Below are 21783 nucleotides of genomic sequence, written 5' to 3'. Positions count from 1 at the left end.
GAGAGAGGGTCTCGCCATGTAGTTGGACCAGGTTTGAACTCACTATGTCGCCCAGGCTGACCTCAAACTTGTGGTGATCCTCCTGTCTGTCTCCCAGGTGTGCACCACCACACACTGTAGGAAACTGTTTTAAATGAACTAGGCTTCACCAAACACTGGAATCATGGGCAACCGTTAAGAATGATGTTGATTGTTGGGCATGGTGGCGCAGGTCTGTAATCCCAGCACTGGGGAGGCTGAGGCAGGAGGATCACTGCAAGTTCGAGGCCAGCCTGGGCTACAAAGTGAGCTCAAAACCAGCCTGAACTGCACAGTGAGACCCTGTCTCAGAAAGACAAAAAAAATTAAAAATAAAAAAATTTGAATAAAATGCTGGGGATACAGCTTAGTAACAGGTTGCATGTTTAGCCTATGTAAGGCCCTGAGTTCAGTATCCAGTACCCACCCCAAAATCAAACAACCAAATTTAAGAACAGTCTATAAAAATGACTGATTTCTATTCTTTTAAAATGTCAGTACAATGAAAGACAAAGCCTAAGGAACTATACCCTTATTTAAAGGGAACTATAAAGACTTAACTAAATGCACTATATTGCACAATCCTAGATTAGATCTTGGCCCAAGAAATAAAATTGTTATAAAGGATGTTAGGGGACAATTGGCAAATTTTGAATATGCACTGCTGATTAGGTCACAGTATTATACCAGTTTTCCTGATTTTGATCATTGTACTACATTGTGTAAAAGGTTGTTCTTGTTCTTCGGAAATTCACACTGATGAGCATGGGGGTAAAAGGGCGCTTACTCTCACATGGTTCAGAAAAAAAATCCTAACATGCATTTACAGAAAAATAGTGATAAGACCAATGTGATCAAGTGATATCCATCGATAAATCTGACATCCTGGGATAGCTTGGAATTCTTTTTAGTATTCTTGCCCTTTTTCTGTGAATTTTAAATTATTTCAAAATAAAAAGTTTCCAAAAAGAAAGAGGACTTGCTGGTGAAATCTGTATTTCTTGATGGAAGGTGCACACAGTGCCCCAGGCTATAGCTACGATGCCTCCCCACGGGATGTGCCCACAGCCGTGCCAGATACTTCCGGAGGACTCTCTCCTCTCGGGCTACTAGAGACGCAGGGTGGCTGACCCCAGCGCTGGCCTGGGCTGGCTCAGGGAGGCAGAATGAAGGTAGGCGTGGTGGTGCACACCTGTAATGCCAGCACCTCTGGAAAGTCACGGTAGGACGATCGATAGTTCAAGCCCAGCTTGGGCAACTTGGGTAGGTGAATTTTCCAAGACAACAAATTTCCTTTTGATTTTGTTTACTCCGATTTTCTATTCTACTGGCATCCCCTCCCTATCTCTAAGGGTCCTCTGCAGGGGATAGAGGCAGAGATAGATGGAACAAAAACTACCCAAAGTTAGTGTTTGCTGTAGGTAATCCGACTGCAAAATGTAGAATTTTAGATTTGGAGTAGAGTTGGGGGAGATGGCGCACACCTACAATCCCAGCACTCGGGAAGCTGAGGCAGGAGGATTGTTGCGAGTTGGAGAGCAGCCTGGGCTACAAAGTGAGCTCAAGGCCGGCCTGAACTGCAGAGCGAGACCCTGCCTCAAAAAAAAAAAAAAAAAAAAAAAAAAAAAAAAAAAAAAAAAAAAAAAAAAAAAAAAAAAAAAAAACAGATGTAGAGTAGAGTAGAATTCAGAATAGACTGTGTTCTTTTTTTCTTTAATTTTTTCTTTATACACAGGGTCTCACCACATAGTCCAGGCTGCCCTTAAACTCACTACATAGCCCAGGCTATATGACGAATTTCTGCCTCCCTGTGCTCCTGCCTCCTGCCTCCCTGGGCTGGGACTACAGGCGTGCGCCACCATACCCAGCTTTGCCTGTGTTCCTTCACCGTGGATGTCGTCAATCATGCGTTCTTCTTGGAAAGCAAAGGTTTCTCCCAGACCCAGCCCAGCATCTTACTCACTTCCCAGAAGGAGAAAAGGAAATCCTAACAAGGCGCAAAGTGGGACCCAAAAGTCCCCTGAGCTCCCTCTGTCTCAGTGAGTAGTTTCAAGTGGAGACAAGGTGCGGGTCCTCTGAGAAGCTCCTGTACAGAGCTGGTGAATTAAGCTTCCTCTCCTGGAAGAGGAATGGGGCGATGCCTCGCCACCCCACACTCCTTTCTAGGTCCTGCCCTCCTGCAGTGCAGGGGCAGCCACTGTGCAGTTCCCTCCTATAACAAAGGAGATGCCATGTCCACAACAAGGGCTGGGACTGCCCAGGGGCCCAGGAGCTGAGCCGAGTCTCCCCGCCTGTCACCTGCCCTCCAACCACACCCACGCGGTCCTGCTTTCCCCACTTCCCCAGGGGCTGTCAGGGACAGCGGCCCCTCCCTCATCCCCCCAAGGTTCCTCTGCTCCCTCCTCCCCATCTCTAGGGTGTCCAGGACATTGTGTGACTCAGGAAACAGCTCAGACGTGAGGCCGTAGCAGGCTGAGGAAGAGGAAAAAGGGGCAGTGGGAGCAGAGGAGGTGGCCCTGCCTCGGGGAGCTCTGAGGGTCCCTTCCTGAAGAGGGAGAGGGGACCTGGGCTGGGGCGGGGGCTCTGGAATGCAGACCCCTTCCCTGCTGCTGCTGCTGCTGCTGCTGCTGCTCCTGCCACTGCCGGGTTTCCCACTTGCCATGGCCAGAGGTGAGACGCGGGGTGGGCGAGGTAGGGCTGTCTCCCCTAGGAGGAGTCCGGGTGGGGGGGGGGACCAGGCCTAGCCCCAGGCTTTGAGGGCATCCTGGGTGAAAGAGGCTTCCCCTGATGGAACAGCCGCAGGTAGAGCCAACGGCCACAGGAGCTGCTCAGACCAGCGCCACGGGCATGGTTCCAAGGGTGGTGACCGCTGGAGGATGGGCAAGAGGGTGCCCACTGCCAGGGATAACCCACTTGGCCCTGGAGCTAAGAGGCAGAGGGTTCTTGCGGCCAGGTTGAGAGGGGAAGGGGGAACAGACGGACACCTGCAAGGGGAAGAGGCGAGGAGAGAGGAGCGGGAGATGGAGACAGGGGAGGTCAAGGGCCCATCGAGTCCCTTCCCAGTCCAGCTGTCCCCACCCCCGGCTCAGCGCTGAGCCCTTCCTGGAGGAAATCCCTTCAATGCCTCCGCCATTCACCTCCTGGGAGCCCGGGGCCCCCCTCCTGACTCCCTGTTGTCTTGCTTCCGGGGGATGGAGCTGGGGGCTGGACTTCAGAGGCCAGAGAATAAACAGGAAAGGGGGTGGGGAGTCATGACTGAAGGCCTGGGACACTGGGACCACTTGGGTACGGGACAGGGGTGTGAAGGACAGGGTGGTCTGGAGCGCGAGTGAGCGGGCGTGGTGAGCTGGGCGTGGGCCGGAGGAGGACAGACCGGGCGCTGGCCCTGGTCCCCATCGGTCTCCCTCTTCACCCCAGGGCTGCTGTGCGGGAGCGCCCCAGAACCCTGCGCCAACGGAGGCACCTGCCTGGGCCTGCCTCAGGGGCCCGGGGCCTGCCGGTGAGTGTGCCCGGTGCAAGTGTGAGACGGAGAGAGGAGATGCCAGGGCGTGGGGAGAAAGCGGAGAGAAGGACATGAGCGAAGGCGACGGGGGAGGTGGAGAAGGGGCGACAGCACCTGAGTTTGCCACTCCCCCGCCTGCCCAGGTGCGCCCCCGGCTTCCTGGGCGAGACGTGCCAGCTTCCTGACCCCTGCCGGGATGCCCAGCTCTGCCAGAACGGGGGCAGCTGCCGCGCCCTGCTTCCCACACCCCCAAGCTCCCCCAGCGCCCCCTCGCCACCGACCCCCAGCTTCTTCTGCACCTGCCCCTCTGGCTTCACTGGCGAGAGGTGCCAGACCCAGCTCGAAGACCCCTGCCCTCCCTTCTTCTGCTCCAAGAAGGGCCGCTGCCACCTGCAGGCCCCCGGCCGCCCCCAGTGCTCCTGCACGCCTGGGTGGACAGGTGAGCGCCGCTGGGTGGCGAGGAAGGCGCGGCGGGCGTGGGGGCCAGGCGGTGGGTGGGAAGGAGCGAACCGGCGCCCGAGAGGCCATGAGCCTTTTGAAGATAAGGCCTCAAGACTTTACAAGCCAACCTGTGGCAGGCAACCCACTCACTCAAGACTGACAGTCACTGGCATCCCTTGCTAAGGTGGTAAAATAGTTCCAAACTAGTTCAAGTATTTCCAAGTTACAGATGCCATGAGCCCTTTAGGGCACCATCTGGGTGTCTCTCCGGGACCCTTCGAGCTCCCCGGAACTCAGCAGCCATGGGTCCCTTTCCTACCACAGACCTCCAGGCTCCGCCCTCTGAGGCCGCCCTGAGTGGTGGGCACCCCTGATGACCCTGCAGAGACCTCCGTGGCGGAGGTGTGCGGGGCTGGAGGGATCAGGCGGAGAGAGACCTGGGGATGCATCCCCGGAAGGAGACCTGGCCCGGGGCAAGGTTACCGCCTGAGAGTAGGGGCTCTGGGGCAGCCACCAGATCAACGCCTCTCTGCCGCTGACTGGTAGCTACGTGACCTTGCTCGGGATCTTCAAGTTGCCTGGGCCCTCCTTGTCAGCAGACGAGCGGTCCTTCAGACGGTGCTGAGAGGATGAGAGGAAAGGACGCTCAGGAAGTGCTTACTTAGCTCAGCACCTGGCACAAAGCACATGCCGTGACTGGCGGTTACCACCGCCGCCCTGCCGTTACCATTGGTTCACACGGCTGGCAATGAGTCTCCTTGTGGTTATTCACAGAGAGATTAAGAGCTGAGACCCTCACTGAGAGGCAGGCCCACCCTCGCAAGGGCATGCGGCCGTTGTAGCACAGCAAGGGGCCAACCTGAGCGTCCTGCAGACGCCGGTGTTTTCCACCTCTGTCTCCCAAGAAAGTTGCCAATCTTCCGGGTTTTCCCAAGCAGGGTCAGTTTCCGACACCTCCATCACGAGGCACAGGTCTCGTTTTCAGTGTGGAAAATGTGGCTGGTCCAGTACAGCCCTCTGAGGCACGGCAAAACTGGTGTGCGGGGAGGACAGGGCAAAGACATGTGGGAGAAGGGGAGGGAAATGTCAGAATTCGAGACCAGCCAAGGGGAGAGCGGAGCAGTCTCGGACGGGCTGGAACACGGGCAGTGCTCCCACGAGCCCCCTCTGCCCTCTGCCGCAGGCGAGCAGTGCCAGCTCCGGGACTTCTGCTCAGCCAACCCCTGCGCCAACGGAGGCGTGTGCCTGACCACCTACCCCCAGATCCAGTGCCGCTGCCCACCGGGCTTCGAGGGTCACACCTGTGAGCGCGATGTCAACGAGTGCTTCCTGGACCCCGGCCCCTGCCCGGAAGGCACCTCCTGCCATAACATCCTGGGCTCCTTCCGGTGTCTCTGCCCGGCAGGCCAGGAGGGTTCACACTGTGCGCTGCAGAAAGGACCCTGCCCCGCTGGGGGCTGTCCGAACGGGGGCACCTGCCAGCTGGTGCCGGGGGGAGACGCCAGCTCTCACCTGTGCCTCTGCCCCCCAGGTGCGTGCTCAGGGAGTTTCCTGCAGCCGCCCTCCCTGGGCAGGAGGGTCGTCTCCTTCGGGCCCCCTCCCCACAATGATCCTGTAACTGTCAGGTTTTACCGGCCTGGACTGTGAGGTGAATCCAGACGACTGTGTCAAGCACCACTGCCAGAATGGGGGCACTTGCCAGGATGGGCTGGGCGTCTACACCTGCCTCTGCCCCGACGCCTGGACAGGTGAGCTGTCGCAGCCGAATTCACAGCGCCCTCGGCCGGGAGAGGCAGACCTGACCGCTCCTCCTCCCAGGGCTCCCCGCTCCAACCCCTTGCCTCCTCCCCGACCCTCTCCAGGCTGGGACTGCTCCCAAGATGTGGATGAATGCGAGGCCCAGGGCGCCCCTCGCTGCAGAAACGGGGGTACCTGCCAGAACTCGGCCGGTGGCTTTCACTGCGTGTGTGTGAGCGGCTGGGGCGGCGCAGGCTGTGAAGAGAACCTGGACGACTGTGTTGATGCCACCTGCGCCCCAGGAGCCACCTGCATTGACCGTGTGGGCTCCTTCTCCTGCCTCTGCCCACCTGGGCGCACAGGTGTGGGGCGAGGGAGCCGGGAGCGGGGTAAGGCGGGTGCGGGGAGCGCTGGGAGCACGAGCCTTGCTGCTCCGGCCCTGCAGGCCTCCTGTGCCACCTGGAGGACATGTGTCTGAGCCAGCCGTGCCACAGGGAAGCCCAGTGCAGCACCAACCCCCTGACGGGCTCCACGCTGTGCCTGTGCCAGCCCGGCTACTCGGGGCCCACCTGCCACCAGGACCTGGACGAGTGCCAGATGGGTGAGGCTCCCCGCACAGAGCCTCCCTGAGCCCAGGCAGGGCTCCGCAGTGGACAGGCAATGGGGAAACTGGTTTTCAAATGAAAGAACAGACACCTTTTCCTTAAATCTGTCCAGCGCTGGCATCTTTCCCAGCACAGCCCACCCCCCGGCGCTGGCTGCCAGGCCCCAGGAGCTGCACCTCCGTCCTGCACTACAAAGATGCAGCCCCTTCCCTGATCTCATCCCATCCAGCACAAGCGGCCCGCGCCTTCCTGAGCCTGGGCCCCCTCGGACTCCCCGCTGTCCCCTCCCGCAGCCCAGCAAGGCCCCAGCCCCTGTGAGCACGGTGGCTCCTGCCTCAACACCCCCGGCTCCTTCAACTGCCTCTGTCCGCCTGGCTACACGGGCTCGCGCTGCGAGGCGGACCACAACGAGTGCCTGTCCCAGCCCTGCCACCCGGGCAGCACCTGCCTGGACCTGCTTGCCGCCTTCCACTGCCTCTGCCCGCCAGGTACAGCCGGGAGGGCCTCGGGTGGAGCGGACAGAGAACTGACCCTGAACCTGCTAGGGACCTAGCTAAGGACGGCCTCGGGCAAGTGGGCTCAATTCCCACTGGATGCTCCTCCTCGAAATACTTCCCCTTCCGAGTGACCAGGGGGACACCGTGAGCTCCAGAAGAGCTGCCGCAGACGGGAGTGAGCCTGTACCCTGCTCAGCCCTGGGAGCCGCAGTTCACTTCATGTGCACAGCTGGGTCTGCGGCACACAGCCCAGCCCGGCTCCCCCTAAGCCTCCGAGCTTTCCCCTGCAGAGATAAGGAAAGGAACGCTGCGAGGCTGCACACACCTCCAGGCTGTTACGGGTGGGAGTCTTCCTGGGAAGAGACTGCACAGCCAATGTCAGGGAGCTGCAGAAAAATCATAGCCAACATGGTGCCGGGTACTATCTGACCATCTCACACATGCTCTCAGCTCAGCAATAGCCCTCTGAGGTCAGTGCTGTCACTGTACCCGCTTTACACATGAAGACGCTGAGACACAAGAGGGCAAGTGGCTCATTGAGGTGCACAGCTGACACTCGGCAGAGCCAGGACTCAAACCCAGGCTTCCAGTTGTAGCCCCACAGTGTATCTCCTCTCTGAGCTCAAGCAGCGCCCCAGGGTGGTGGCACAGGCCACTCACAGGGGAGCATAGAAAACTGTTCTGTAAGGGGCTGGGGATTTAGCTCAGCGGCAAAAGCGCCTGCCTGGCAAGCGCAAGGTCATGAGTTCGGTTCCCGGTACCGGAGAAAAACCAAAAAAGAAAAAAAGAAAACTGTTCTGTAATCTGAGAAACAGACAGCCGGGGGGATGCAGCGGAGGTCTGAAGGCTGATCTGTCTGAGCTCAGAGACAGACCGTGGAGCCTAGGATGGCCCCAGAGCAATGGGGGAAACATGGCAGCAACACAGCTTCCCCAGTGCCCCTCACATCATCCCCTTTCTGCCTGGCATGGAGGGGGACAAGAAGAGCAACTCAGCCAGCAGGCAGACCCCGCTGCCTCACTGCACCTCGAGGACCCGGTGAGACCCACCCTCTGTACACCGCACCTGCTCACTGCTGCCAGCCCTGGGCAGGTCCCAGCGGGAGCCCTGGCTCCCTGAGCCACCCCCACAGAGCAGAGGCCTCAGAGTTCCTCGGCCCAAATCCCAGGCCACCAGCACAGGAGGGGCGGCCGAGGGGCAAGGTTGTGTGGGGGCACCCAGGTCTCCCGGACAAATGGAGGAGTCACCCAGCCAGGACTCTGGCCGAATCCCACCGCTCACCCTGCTCCTGCCCTCAGGTTTAGAAGGGCAGCTCTGTGAGGTGGAGACCAACGAGTGTGCCTCGGCTCCTTGCCTGAATCACGCCGACTGCCAGGACCTGCTCAACGGCTTCCTGTGCATCTGCCGGCCCGGTGGGTGCAGACTCCAGCCCCGCCCCCACCCCAGCCCCACCCCCACCCCTCCACCCAGCTGCAGGGTCGAGGTTCTGGGAGCTCTGTCTAGCCTGCCCAGGCAGCCAGCGTGGGGGCGCCCACATCTCCAACTCCTCTGCTCCCCGGTCTCTCCTGTTCCATCCCAAGTCTCCCCTTGCTTCTTCCCGCCCTCCTCGCTGTCCTGCCAAGCCGCCCGCCCCGACGCCCCTCCTTTCCAGCCTCCTGCACACTCCTCCGTGCATCCTCCCCCACCGGGGCCCGGGCTGGTCCTGGCGCTGCCGCCCTGGACACAGGCAAAGCTAGCACAAGTCCTGCTTGTTCCAGCTCAGTCAGAAACCCTCCTGGACTACGATTACTGAATATTCATCTACTCCAGCACCAGCACTTGGCTTTCTGGGCTTTCTTTGTGCTTTGGAAGTTATGTACCATGTCATTTAATCCTTTCGGTGGCGACAGGAGACAGATTCTTTTCTTTCCCCCAGGCTAGGGATGGAACCCAGGGGCTCACGCACGCCTGGCTGAGCTGCGCCCCAGCCCGGGCTGTTTATCACCCCCTGGGCTGCGGGGCAGCTTGCCCGAAGCTGCCCAGCTGGCAGGTGGCGGTGCTTCCCGCCCTCTGCACCCCCTTCCTGCGGCTCCAGGCCCTGCCCCTCTGTCTTCTCTGGGAAGCCCCACAGGTCACCTCTCCTGACCAGAAGCGCTGCGTTGCGTCTCCTCGATGACCTTGGCCTTCTCTCCCACCACTCGCTTCCCCCAGGATACACAGGCACCTGGTGTGAGGAGGACGTGGACGAGTGTGGGAGCTCTCCCTGCACCAACGGCGGGCGGTGCCAGGACCAGCCAGGAGCCTTCCTCTGCGAGTGTCTCCCGGGTATGGCGGGGCTCAGGCGCTGGCGGGCAACGGAGGAAAGGGCAGAGCCCTGTACGGTCCCTGATCTTCCCGGCCCACAGGCTTTGAAGGGCCACACTGTGAGCGAGAAGTGGACGAGTGTCTGAGTGGCCCGTGTCCCACTGGAGCCACCTGCCTTGATCTCCCGGGAGCCTTCTCTTGCCTCTGCCCATCCGGCCTCACAGGTGAGCAGGGGAGGCGTTAGAGAGAGCAGAGAAAAGTCCGAGTCCGTTCGGGATGGGGCAGGGGTCCGTGGTGAGTGCTTTATGATCGGGATGAGCACCCCTAAAGTAACTCAGAACAAAGCCTGCACAAGCACACAGCCGGGGAGGCAGGGTCGGTGTGACTCTGGAGCCCACGGCGGCCCCGGTGTGGGTGTGGCAGGGTCACGCAGAGGACCAGCAAGCCAGACTGAAGAGGAGAAAGGGGCATGGATGGTGGAGCTGGATCTTGAGGAGCTTGTGAAAATGAATGCCAGAGAGTCTGTGTCAACTGGAGAGGACGGCATGTGCAAAGGGAAGCAAGCGCACTTCGTCTAAGGAGCCCTGTGTGACTCGAGCTTCCAGTGCAGCAAACAGTTGTAGGAAAGTCAGGTCACGCAGGAGCCCAAGTGACAGGAGTTAGCTTCCGGAAGACAGGCAGGCCCCACTGAAGGACAAGGGCACGGGGAGCCAGCCTGCCATGCACAGGAGGCGGACTCCGGCCCTCAAGGACGTGAAAGGCCTGGGTCCTCCGACTCGTCTCCCCACCGCAGGCCCGCTCTGCGAGGTGCCCCTGTGTGCACCCACCCTGTGCCAGCCCAAGCAGAAATGCCAAGAACTGGACCACGAGGCCCACTGCCTCTGCCCCGACGGAAGCCCTGGCTGCACCCCTGCGGACAACTGCACCTGCCACCACGGACACTGCCTCAGGTAGCACCGCCGGCGCCCTCTGCCCTCTTCAGGGGAAGGTGGGAGTGGTGCAGGTCTGTGGGAAATGGCAGGAGGAGATGGCAGCCTCGGCCGAGGCACTCTCCCAGGAGGGAAGAGCTCATGCAGGATGTGGCAGTCGAGGGAAAAGCCCAGTCCAGGGCCACTGTGCCATTCACTGGACAAATATCCACCACGCATTATGTGGGGCGCTGACTCAGGCACTGGGGAAACCGCACAGGGTGGAGGAGACAAAGCGGCTGCTGCCAGGGAGCCTCCATTCTGAGGCGGAAGGCGGGCAGTGAGCAAGTTATGGAAGATGTACACGGAGAAAATAAGGAGGGGAAGGCGCAGCTACGTGAACACTCACAGAGGAGAGAGAGACCAGAGCCTCAGGACCAAGCCAAAAGAAGTCCCGGGGCCTGGCCCATGGGGCAGCGAAAGCATACGCCCTCCTGCTCTGTCTGGTCAGGTCCTCGTGTGTGTGTGACGCGGGGTGGACCGGGCCGGAGTGCGAGGCAGAGCTGGGGGGCTGCATCTCTGCACCCTGCGCCCACGGGGGTACCTGCCACCCTCAGCCCTCTGGCTACAACTGCAGCTGCCCAGCAGGCTACACAGGTGAGGCCCCACCCAAACCATGCACGCCTGGGCTGCTCACCCCCTAATCAAGCGCACGCCCAGGGCTCCGCAGCTCCGTCACCGCTGGGGAGAACTGGGCACGGGCTCCCAGGACACAGTGGGCCGGCAGGGGAGAATATGAGGGCAGCGATGAGAAAGGAGGGGAGGGAAGGGGCCCCTGTTCTCATGCCCACCTCTTTCCCCCAGGGCCCACCTGTCTCGAAGAGGTGACAGCCTGCCACTCGGAGCCCTGTCTCAACGGCGGCTCCTGCAGCCCCAGCCCTGGGGGCTACTCCTGCACCTGCCGCCCAAGCCACACAGGGCCCCAGTGTCAAACAGCCGTGGACCACTGCGCACCTGGTGAGCGATCGCCCCGGCCACAGGGAGATGTGGGGAGGGGCAGCTGCGTTGGTGCCGTATTTTTTAAAACGAGCAGCTGACAGCACCGAGCGCTGTTTGGCTGGCATGTGTGTGTCTCGTGCACAGTGTGACTAAGGTCACAGGCCAGGTTACACAGGCAAGGAACCCAGCCCCTCACGGCCCCCTCTCTCCAGCCCCGTGCCTCAACGGGGGCACCTGTGTGAACAGGCCCGGCGCCTTCTCCTGCCTCTGTGCGGCCGGCTTCCAGGGCCCGCGCTGTGAGGGAGAGGTCCGCCCCAGCTGCGCAGACAGGTAAGTAGACAGCAGAGACCCCAGGGGGCAGGGCAGCCCCTCCACTCCGCTAGCCCCAGGCTCCTCCCCTCCTGCTCAGCGGGCTCCCGGGTGCCGCCCCTCCAGCCCCAGGCCTCCTTCCCACTGTGCGTCTCTTCTGCTCCAGTCCCTGCAAGAACAGGGCGACCTGCCAAGATGGCCCTCAAGGTCCCCGCTGCCTCTGCCCCCCTGGCTACACAGGAGGTAGCTGCCAGGTAAGGGGCCTTGAGCCGGGGGGTGGACAGCGTGAGTAAGGGGGTCCCTCAGGGAAGCGTGGCAGGACAGCCCCACGGAGGGAGGGAGGGAAGGAAGCCCAGGGCTCGGGTCCCGCGTAGGTCGTGTGGCATGAGGAAGGACTGAGTGGGTGTCTGATGCCAAGGCTGCTCTGGAAAGTGGGTCTCGAAGGAAACAGGGAGGGTCACCGGCCACACGCAGGAGTGAGTCCGGCGGTGAGGGCGGTGAGGGCTGTGATGACAAGGCCCCGCGGGGCTGGGGCCTGATGCCTCCTGTCCCTTCCGACCTTCAGACGCCCGTGGACCCATGTGAGCAGAAGCCCTGCCCACGCAACTCCCGCTGCCTCCGGAGCGGGCCCTCCTTCCAGTGCCTGTGCCTCCAGGGCTGGACCGGGGCTCTCTGCAGTGTCCCCCTGTCCCCCTGCCAGAAGGCTGCGCTGAGCCAAGGTACCAGTCCAAGGGCCAGGAGGGAAGGAGATCAAGAGTAACAGTGTCGGGGCTGGGGATTTAGCTCAGCGGCACAGCGCCTGCCTGGCAAGCGCAAGGTCATGAGTTCGATCCCCGGTACTGAAAAAAAAAAAAAAAAAAAGAATCACAGTGTCTTCCTCTGCCTCAGCCCACACAGCCACAGAACGGTGGGCCGCTCTGGCCAAACAACCACCCAAGAGTCAAAATACACACCAAGCAGGGAGTAGGCCATGCCCTTAATCACAGCGCTCAGGAGGCTGAGGCAGGAGGACCGCTGTGAGTTTGAGGCCAGCCTGGGCTACGTAGTGAGCTCAAGACCAGCCTGAACTGCATAGTGAGACCCTGTCTCAAAAAAGCAAACAAACAAATAAAATCAGAAAGCCCAACTGCAGTTATTGATCCCACAGTTCAACACCCAGGGAAGCCTAACACACCCCAGCTCCTGTTACCACATTCAGCACAACTCAAACCGCCAACCAGCCCAGCCAGTGAGACTCCAGCTAACCCAGGGACACAACTCACAGGGAGCAACTCCACCCTGTCGTGTTGGGACTCAGCCAGTGTACACCACATTTAACCTAACTACACTCATTTTGCCCCACTCGACCCCGTCGCACTAACCTCCTGGTAAAGGTGTCCTTGTTATTCAAGTAAGGTTTGTGGAGAGACTGCTCAGGAGACAGCCCTGGGGGTTAGGGTCTGGCTGACGGGACTCACAGTGAGATGCAAAGTGCACCAGGTGCATGCAAACCTCAGGGGCTACTGAGATTGGCCTCACTTGAAGTTTGCCTTGAGTTTTTCTTGGCTAAGGCCCACTTTAAGCCAAGAAAACCACTTCTAACTCTGATAAGCTTGAGAAAAGATATGTCCCTCCAGCCGTGGTGGCTCATGCCTGTAATCCCAGTACTTGGTAGGCTGAGGCAGGAGGACTGCTGCAGTTTCGAGGCCAGCCTAAACTGCATAGTTTAGGGCTGGGCTACAAAGTGAGCTCAAGGCCAGCCTAAACTGCATAGCAGGACCCTGTCTCAAAAAGACAGACAGACAGACAGACAGACAGAAAGATATGTCCTGTGCTGGGGCAGAAAAGGTGGGAGGGAGGACACGATGTGTTCACCTTTCAGGGCCAGGAGTTACATGCAGGGCCTCTCTGCTCAGTGTCCGGAGCCCCTGGACACCCTGTACCACTCCTAGCTGCATCTCTTCCCGTTTGTCTTTCTGCCCAGGCGTAGAGGTCTCTGCCTTGTGCCAGAACGGGGGCCTCTGCATCGACAGCGGCTCCTCCCACTTCTGCCACTGCCCGCCAGGGTTCCAAGGCAGCATATGCCAGGACAGTGTGCACCCCTGTGAGTCCAGGCCTTGCCAGAACGGGGCCACCTGCATGGCCCAGCCCAAGGGGTATCTCTGCCAGGTGAGGGGCCTGGAGGGGAGCGAGGGGAAGGAGGGCAGGACGATGAGGGTGGGCCAGCTGTGGGAAACAGGAGCGACGCCAGGGATGGCCTGCTACGCCGTTCTCCTCCTTTCGCTCACCTCCTACATCTAACCAACCCCAGGCCAGGCCATCCAACCTCCTCCTAAAAATTTCCCAACTCTGTCCTTTCCCCGCAGTGCTTTACTCCACTGCCTCGGGCCAGGCCCGCGCCTGAACATCTGCATCAGCCTCCCAAACACCGTCCCCACCTTCACCTCCATCCTTCTGTTGGTTCAGTCTACCCCACACCAGCGGACCCAGCTGAAAACAGTCGGCTGAGGGCTCGCTTCCTAACAGCCTTCAGGGCTGCCCGCTCCCTGCATGAGCCAGCCCTACCTGCCTCCCGGGCCTCACCTGTCCCCTCCCACTGTCCTAGCCCTGCTCCAACCACAGCAAACTGTCCCTGGCATCTCGCTGACTCCTGCCTCGGCTCTTCATCCCTGGGCGGCCTTCCCACCCCTCGTCCACTGCCTGGGGCCCAGAAGGCAGCTGCCTCAGCAAAATGGGTCGCTTCTCTCTCCTCCCTTGGAGCGGCGAGGGCGGCCCAGGCCACGGAACCTGGAGAGCCAAAGCCAGGATTCAAGTCCAAGCAGTCCGGTTCCCGCAGTCAGCGTCACAGCTTTTGGCAGAAGGCACACGGCAGACCCCAACCCGCCTTTTGCATCACTCTAATTTCATTTTTAACTTTTGTCACGAGCATTTCACACACTTTTGTGTGCAGTGCACTGTTCAGACGTGAGTCTTTGCACTTGGCATCCTCCTTATGAAGCCCCCTCCTCCGGAGGCTTTCGAAGCACCTCGCCCTGGTTCCCACCAGCCCTCGCCGCTCCTGGGGGCTTTGCGAATCTCCTTTTGCTCTGACTCGCTGCGGCCTTCCCCTACCCCATCCCTGCACACCGCTCCTCCTTCAAGAGCCGTGTGTGCTACAGACCTCACCTGCGACCCTTCTCTCACTAGGCAGCCATGGAAGCCTCAGAAAACGGCCGTGGGGCTGGGGATATGGTGTAGGGATACAGCTCTTGCCTTGCATGCACAAGGCCCAGGGTTCGATCCCCAGCACCAAAAAAAAAAAAAAAAGGAACCGGCCATGGAGTCACAGACTCACTCTGAATCCCAGGTCTGCCACCATAGCTGTGTGACTTGCGAAAGTCACTGCGCCTTTCTGGGACTCTTCGTTATCTGTGGTGTGAGGATCAAATAAGACAATCCATGCAGAGCGCTGTCAGGGGGGTTTCATAAGGTTAGGTATACAAATCATGCAGTAAGTGCTAGTCTCTCTCTGTCTCTCTGTCTCTCTGGCTCTCTCTCGCTGTGAACTTCGCAGAAACAGCAATGTTTGTTTTTATATTGTTTCTATATTGCCTAAAACGGTGTCTGGCACAAAATGGACATTTGGTAGATGCTTATGAATTAATGAATAAAGGGGGAGAGGGCCTCTAGGCTGTGCTGGTAGGGAAAGAGGTTCCACCACGGTCTGAGCTGTGTTCAGTAGCAACGCATCACCAGGCTGCCCGAGCCGGGAGGGCTGTGTGTCTCCGAGTAACGGAGTCTCGTGTGGTGCTGAGGCCAACGAAGCAGGCCTCGAGGCCCACGGGTGGCGAGGAGGGATGCTGCCAAGCTGGAAGGTGGCGTCGGGGCAGGCTGTGCGGAGCAGGGTTCACCCGCTGGTCCCCTCTGACCCTCCCTGCCTGCAGTGCGCCCCGGGCTACAGCGGACAGAACTGCTCAGAACTGAACGCTTGTCAGTCCCAGCCCTGTCACAACCATGGAACCTGCACCCCCAAGCCCGGAGGCTTCCACTGCGCCTGCCCCCCAGGGTTTGTGGGGCTGCGCTGCGAGGGGGACGTGGATGAGTGTCTGGACCGGCCCTGCCACCCCACCGGCACCGCAGCCTGCCGCTCGCTGGCCAACGCCTTCCACTGCGAGTGTCTGCCTGGACACACAGGTCAGTGGGGGTCGGGGGTAGAGCTCAGGACCCCGGAGGCACGACTGACAGTCGCACCTGTGAAACGGCCTCGGCCTCCAGCGCGCTCCTGCCTCCATCCCGGGGCAGCTGCCCAGGACCCTTCGCCTGCATGTCTCGAGAGGCTTGTGACATCCGGCCCCACCCCACCACAGGCCAGAGGTGTGAGGTGCAGATCGACCCCTGCCAGAGCCAGCCTTGCTCCCACGGAGGCTCCTGCGAGGTCACAGCAGGACCACCCCCGGGGTTCTCCTGCCGCTGCCCCAAGGTAAGCCGCCGGAAGCTGCCTTGCCTGGCGCCCACGCCCTGATGAAAGGGGAGCGTTGGGGGAGGCTGGAAACCTGTGGGGGAGCAAGCGGGGCCTTGCAGTGTGCAGGCCAACTTCCCGGAATGAGTGGACCTCAGCGGTCAGGGGAAAGGCAGGACCGGTGGTGGAAGGAAGGAAATGCCCAGCAACCATGGGTGTTGCCTAAGAGAAGATCCGAAGCCCCAAGGTCAAGCCGGTGGCCTGGGATAAGCTCTGGCTCTGTAAGCATGGGCATGTGGACCTCACACGCATGGAGTCCATCACAAGCCTTGGTCACGACACGTTCCCACTGGCTGGTGCCTGGCCTTCTCTTACTGTTCTAATCATGGAAGGCCCATGAACCTAACCTAAGAATTACAAGGAAGAGCTCCATCTGCTTACGTTCTCTCCCCCTAGTCTCTTCTCCCAGAGAGAAAGAGGAAGGCACAAGCCCATCTAGTGCCAAGGGTTAAATCAGTGATATAAGAGTTCAGCTCTATTAACAGTTCAGTCTTCCAGGATTTCCATTACGATGCCATGGTCTTTCAGGTGTTGTCGCCCAGGCCTGGGGCTCATGCATTTTCAACATAATATGTCCAGATGTGAAGCTACCGTGAAACATGGTTTCAGCATCCATGAAATGATTAACTTGATGTGCTCCAGAGCCCCTTCTAGACAGAAGAATCTAGGGCCCTCTGCTTGAGGGGAGGCAAGGAATGGGGGCTCCTTCCCCAATATCTGTCCTCCTCACCGCAGGGTTTTGAAGGCCCCACCTGCAGCCACAGGGCTCCTTCCTGCGGCCTCCACCACTGCCACCACGGAGGTCTCTGCCTGCCCTCCCCTAAGCCCGCCTCCCCACCCCGCTGTGCCTGCCTCGGCGGTTTCGGGGATCCTGACTGCCTGACCCCACCAGCTTCTCAAGGCTGCGGCCCCCCGTCCCCCTGCCTGCACAACGGAAGCTGCTCAGAGACCCCTGGGTTGGGGGGCCCAGGCTTCCGGTGCTCCTGCCCCCCCGACTCTCCAGGGCCACGGTGCCAGAAGCCCGGAGCCAAGGGCTGTGAGGGCAGAGGTGGAGACGGGGCCTGCGACTCGGGCTGCAGTGGCCCGGGGGGAGACTGGGATGGAGGAGACTGCTCCCTGGGGGTCCCGGACCCCTGGAAGGGCTGCCCCTCCCACTCCCAGTGCTGGCTTCTCTTCCGAGACGGGCAGTGCCACCCACAGTGTGACTCTGAAGAATGCCTGTTTGACGGATATGACTGTGAGCCGCCCCCAACCTGCACGTGAGCCTGGAACCCACGGGGCTGGGGGGCAGGGGACGGGCAACATAGATGATTTATTACAGCGGGGCCAGAGCCTTGGGCTCCGGGGAGTTTCCACCCGAATAACCACTGCTAAGGAGGTGTGGAAGACTGGACTGCAACCCAGGGAAAGGGCTGGCACCAATATTCGATGCCGGTACAACCTCTATCCCGGCTCCTCTCTAAGAATTCTGGGGGTTTGAGGTGCAAGCCACCCTCCCTAAGCCCCATCACCATGGCACCCAGCACCCCTACTGGAAAAGGGCCTGCACTCTTCTGGGAGACAGGCGTTGGGAGCAGTGGAGAGGAGGTCTCAGAGAGACGGCACGCATCGGCAGGGTCGCCGGGCCACCGTCCAGGGCTGCACAGCTGCGCCTGCTTAGCACCCACGCCTAGAGGCCACAGAACGTCAGGAACTGTCTCTGGGTGAGGAGGGAGGCGGGCGTGGGAGTCCTGAGTGCCCCTCTCCGCCCCCCACAGGCCGGCCTATGACCAGTACTGCCGAGACCACTTCCACAACGGGCACTGCGAGAAAGGCTGTGACACGGCGGAATGTGGCTGGGACGGGGGAGACTGCAGGCCTGGCGGGGGCGACGCAGAGTGGGGGCCCTCCCTGGCCCTGCTGGTGGTGCTGAGCCCCCCGGCCCTGGACCGGCAGCTGCTTCACCTGGCCCGGGTGCTGTCCCTGGCTCTGAGGGTGGGGCTGTGGGTGAAGAAGGATCCTGACGGCAGGGACATGGTGTTCCCCTACCCAGGGGCCCGGGCTGAGGAGGAGCTGATGGGGACTCGGGAGCCCGCTCAGCGGGAGAGAGCAGCCCCTCACCCCCAGCCCCCGGGCAAGGACACGGACTCGCTCAGCAGTGGGTAAGACCCGGGGGTGGGAGCCCACACACCGGCTCCTTTAAGGAGGCAGAGAAGGAGCCCGGCTTGCGTGGAGATCTCAGAGGTGTCCCCCTGCAGGTTTGTGGTGGTGATGGGCGTGGACCTGTCCCGCTGCGGCCCTGACCGCCCCGCAGCCCGCTGTCCCTGGGACCCCGGGCTCCTGCTCCGCTTCCTGGCTGCGATGGCCGCAGTGGGGGCCCTGGAGCCCCTGCTGCCTGGCGCCCTGCTGGCTGCCCACCCTAGCACAGGCACGGGTAGGCAGCCCTTACCTTTGCCCTTTCCTGTGTTCTCACACCAGCAACCCCAGCTATCGGCAATAAGGATCAAATTTCCCAGATACGATGCTGATGCCCAAACTGCTCTTTGTGGGGACCTCACCCTCCTCAGCCCTCACAGCTTCCTCTCACCGGCTCGCCTCAGCCCCCCCCCACCAGCCCGCCGGTTCTCCTCCCTCATTTCCCTGAGTACTCTATCCTAACCTCTGACATAGCCCTCCAGGAAACCTCGGGTTCTACTGCACCTTCCTGACTGGACAAGGGAATCTGCTTATCCCCGTGTCACACAGACCACAGTGCAGAAAGAGTAGGAGTTGGTGTCGTACTTACCAGACGCCTTGCTCTAAACACTGGACCACTTACTCGTGTATTCCCACATGGCAGGATGGTTATCAGCCTCACTTCCCAGATGGGGAAACTGAGGCAAACCGAGGTTACCGCACTTGCCCAGGGGCCTCGGGAGAATAACCAGTCTCCGTCACTGTCTCTCCAACCAGCGCCCCCCGCCCACCAGCTGCCCTGGCTTGTGCTGTGCTCACCAGTGGCCGGGGTGCTGCTCCTGGCCCTCGCGGCTCTCCTGGTCCTGCAGCTCATTCGCCGTCGGCGCCGAGAGCACGGGGCCCTCTGGCTGCCTCCGGGTTTCATCCGAAGGCCTCGGACACAGCAGGCTCGCCACCGCCGGCGGCCGCCACTGGGCGAGGACAGCATTGGCCTCAAGTGAGAGTGAGGAGGACTCGGGTCAGGGAGGGAGTCTCCTGCTGGGATGCTCGGGGTCAGAAGCGATCAGATATACTGGAAGAAGCAGAAGCCAGGGCGAGGAGAAGGGTAGGGGGGCTGCTGAAAGCTTGGAGGCCCTAACTGGTCCTCACCTGGGAAACCCCTGCACCCCCCTTCCAGGGCGCTGAAGCCAGAGGCCGAAGTGGAAGAGGATGGAGTGGTTATGTGCACAGGCCCCCAGGAGGGAGAGGAGGTACCCGGGCAAAGGGCTGGGCGGGAACCGCGGGAGGTTGGTGAGTGGGCAAGGACGAGTCAGTGGCCTTTGCTGATCCTTGCTCTTGCCCCAAGGCTGAAGACACGGCCCCACATCCCAAATGCCAGCCCTGGCCACTGAGCATCGGGTGCGGGGCGCTCCCCCAGGTAGCCATGCTGACTCCGCCCCAGGAATCGGAGCTGGAGGCCTCTGACGTGGACACCTTCGGACCTGGTACATGAGCCGAACCCTCCCTGTGACCCTTTTAGAAGCAGCAAGTCCTTCAGTATCCGAACAGGGACATGATGTTAGTCCTTCAAGAGTGGTTCTCAAAAGTCTGGTCCTCAGACAGCAGCAACACTACCCGGGAATTGTTAGAAACGCACATTCTTGGGCTCCGCTGGGGAGGGATTCAGAAATTTGAGACGAGCAACCTGTTTTGCTGCTGGTGGCTTTTGTTTTCAGTACTAAGGATCCAACCTAAAGGTTGCAATGAGCTACATCCCCAGCCCTTTTCATATCCACAGTATTTTGAGAGTCTCACTAAGTCACTAAACTGCCCAGGCCAGGCTCCAATTGGGATCCTCCTGCCTCAGCTTCCCAGAGTGTTGTGATTACAAGTGTGCACCCCCATGCCTGGCCGCAGTCTCTTTGTGTGTGGTGTTTTTTTGTTTTTTGTCTTTTGTGTGTGTGTGTGTGTGTATGGTACTGGAGATCGAACCCGGGGCTTTGTGCATGCTAGGCAAGCACTATATCCCCAGCCCTGCAGTCTTGTTTTAACCCCTCCAGATCAATCTACCTAGACTCAGAATTTGGGAAGCATTACTCTAGAATTTAAAAGAATAAGGCCTGGGGCTGGGGATTTAGCTCAGCGGCACAGCGGCTGCCTGGCAAGCGCAAGGTCGTGAGCTAGATTCCCGGTACTGGGAAAAAGGAAAAAAAAAAAAAAGAGAGAGAGAGAGAATAAGGCCTTATTCCTTTCACGGGTGAAGAAGCTCAAGCTCAGAGCAAAGTCACTGAGACCACCATCAGTCAGCTTCCTGACACCTGCAGCTGATTCTCCCAGTTTCCGTGTTCTCCCCACCCCGCCGTGTCCTTCCAAGTGACCCACTCACTGCTCCTTCTGACCCACAGATGGGGTGACGCCCCTGATGTCAGCAGTCTGCTGCGGGGGAGTGGAGCCTAGGACCTTCCAGGGGGCGTGGCTGGGAAGCCCTGAGCCCTGGGAACCTCTGCTGGATGGAGGCGCCTGTCCCCAGGCTCACACAGTGGGCTCCGGGGAGACCCCCCTGCACCTGGCTGCCCGATTCTCCCGGCCAACCGCTGCCCGCCGCCTCCTGGAGGCCGGAGCCAACCCCAACGAGCCAGACCAGGCAGGGCGCACCCCGCTGCACACTGCTGTTGCTGCCGACGCCCGGGAGGTCTGCCAGGTCAGCACGCGCGGGGGTCCCTGAAGGGAACGGGGAAGCTCACAGGTAAAACTGGGCAGAAGCACGCTGGGGGTCTGACAAAGGAAACTGATGAGATCGAGGACCTGAGTGAGAAGATGACTGAATATGGACAGGGAAGGGGGTTAAAAGTCCGAGTCCAGGGTACCCCAAGAGTCACAGGCCCTTTCTGTCTCCCAGCTCCTGCTCAGCAGCCGACAGACTGCGGTGGACGCTCGCACAGAAGACGGGACCACACCCTTGATCCTGGCCGCCAGGCTGGCGGTGGAAGACCTGGTCGAAGAACTCATTTCAGCGCGTGCAGACGTGGGAGCCAGAGATAAATGGGGTATGGGGGGCGACGGAGAAGCTGAGCCCATGGGGTGTGCACCCAGCTGTCACGGTGCCGCGAGTCCCCCATCACTCTCAACACACACCGCCCGGCCCACAGGGAACTGGGATGGAGAGGCGTCTGTGGGAAGCGAGAGGGGTCTCCCGGTCCCACCGCCCCAGAACAATGCCCATTGTCCCTCCGCGCGCCAATGACGTCACCAGGGCATCGCTTCCGGCCGGCCGGCGGTCACCAGGGCAACGCTTCCCCCCTCAGAGCGACCCGAGGAGCCCTCCTCCCAGGGCCAGAATCCGTGGGAACCCGGAACCCAGGTGCCTGGCCCCGGCCGCGGGGTAACCAGCTGCCACGCCCTCCCCTAGGGAAAACCGCGCTGCACTGGGCCGCTGCCGTCAACAACACCCGGGCCGCCCGTTCCCTTCTACAAGCCGGAGCCGATAAGGACGCCCAGGACAGCCGGGTTAGACAGGGAAGCAGCCGCCCGGGAGGAAAACGGACGTGGGAGACGCAAAACACGGGAACCCCGCGAAGCCTCGGGGCGGGCCCGGCCGGGTCGGCGGGCGGGGCCGTTCCTGACTCCGCCCCCACTGTTCCCTGCCGCGCAGGAGCAGACGCCGCTGTTCCTGGCGGCCCGGGAAGGCGCAGTGGAGGTGGCCCAGCTGCTGCTTAGACTGGGGGCGGCCCGCGGCCTGCGGGACCAAGCTGGGCTGGCGCCGGGGGACATCGCCCGCCAGCGTAACCACTGGGATCTGCTGACGCTGCTGGAAGGGGCGGAGCCGGCGGAGGCGCGTCACAAGTCGGCGCCGGGCCGCGAGGCCGGGGCCTTC

General features: G+C 60.7%; 1 protein-coding gene across 1 annotated transcript in view; it reads left to right on the top strand.

The window, feature by feature from the left end:
• Positions 1-1728: 1728 nt before the first annotated feature.
• The window catches only part of Notch4 (notch 4), a gene marked incomplete in the record, with an annotated part of 21263 nt that continues 1208 nt past the window's right edge, over positions 1729-21783 (top strand). Inside the window, 30 exon segments of the mRNA XM_013517066.1 lie at positions 1729-2688; positions 3436-3517; positions 3664-3959; positions 5145-5492; positions 5587-5709; positions 5824-6060; positions 6144-6299; positions 6597-6791; positions 8099-8212; positions 8991-9104; positions 9185-9307; positions 9877-10033; positions 10503-10648; positions 10856-11008; positions 11203-11320; positions 11466-11553; positions 11865-12018; positions 13263-13447; positions 15202-15451; positions 15625-15737; positions 16512-17035; positions 17534-17917; positions 18014-18189; positions 18708-18927; positions 19108-19180; positions 19276-19414; positions 20315-20610; positions 20809-20956; positions 21319-21416; positions 21562-21783. Of these exon segments, the coding sequence (XP_013372520.1) occupies positions 2607-2688; positions 3436-3517; positions 3664-3959; positions 5145-5492; positions 5587-5709; positions 5824-6060; positions 6144-6299; positions 6597-6791; positions 8099-8212; positions 8991-9104; positions 9185-9307; positions 9877-10033; positions 10503-10648; positions 10856-11008; positions 11203-11320; positions 11466-11553; positions 11865-12018; positions 13263-13447; positions 15202-15451; positions 15625-15737; positions 16512-17035; positions 17534-17917; positions 18014-18189; positions 18708-18927; positions 19108-19180; positions 19276-19414; positions 20315-20610; positions 20809-20956; positions 21319-21416; positions 21562-21783 (5514 nt within the window).

The sequence above is a fragment of the Chinchilla lanigera genome, unplaced genomic scaffold (assembly GCF_000276665.1).
Source record: "Chinchilla lanigera isolate Chin_1 unplaced genomic scaffold, ChiLan1.0 scaffold00036, whole genome shotgun sequence".
In the NCBI taxonomy this organism is placed as follows: Eukaryota; Metazoa; Chordata; class Mammalia; order Rodentia; family Chinchillidae; genus Chinchilla; species Chinchilla lanigera.
This window is presented reverse-complemented; position numbering and strand designations above follow the sequence as displayed.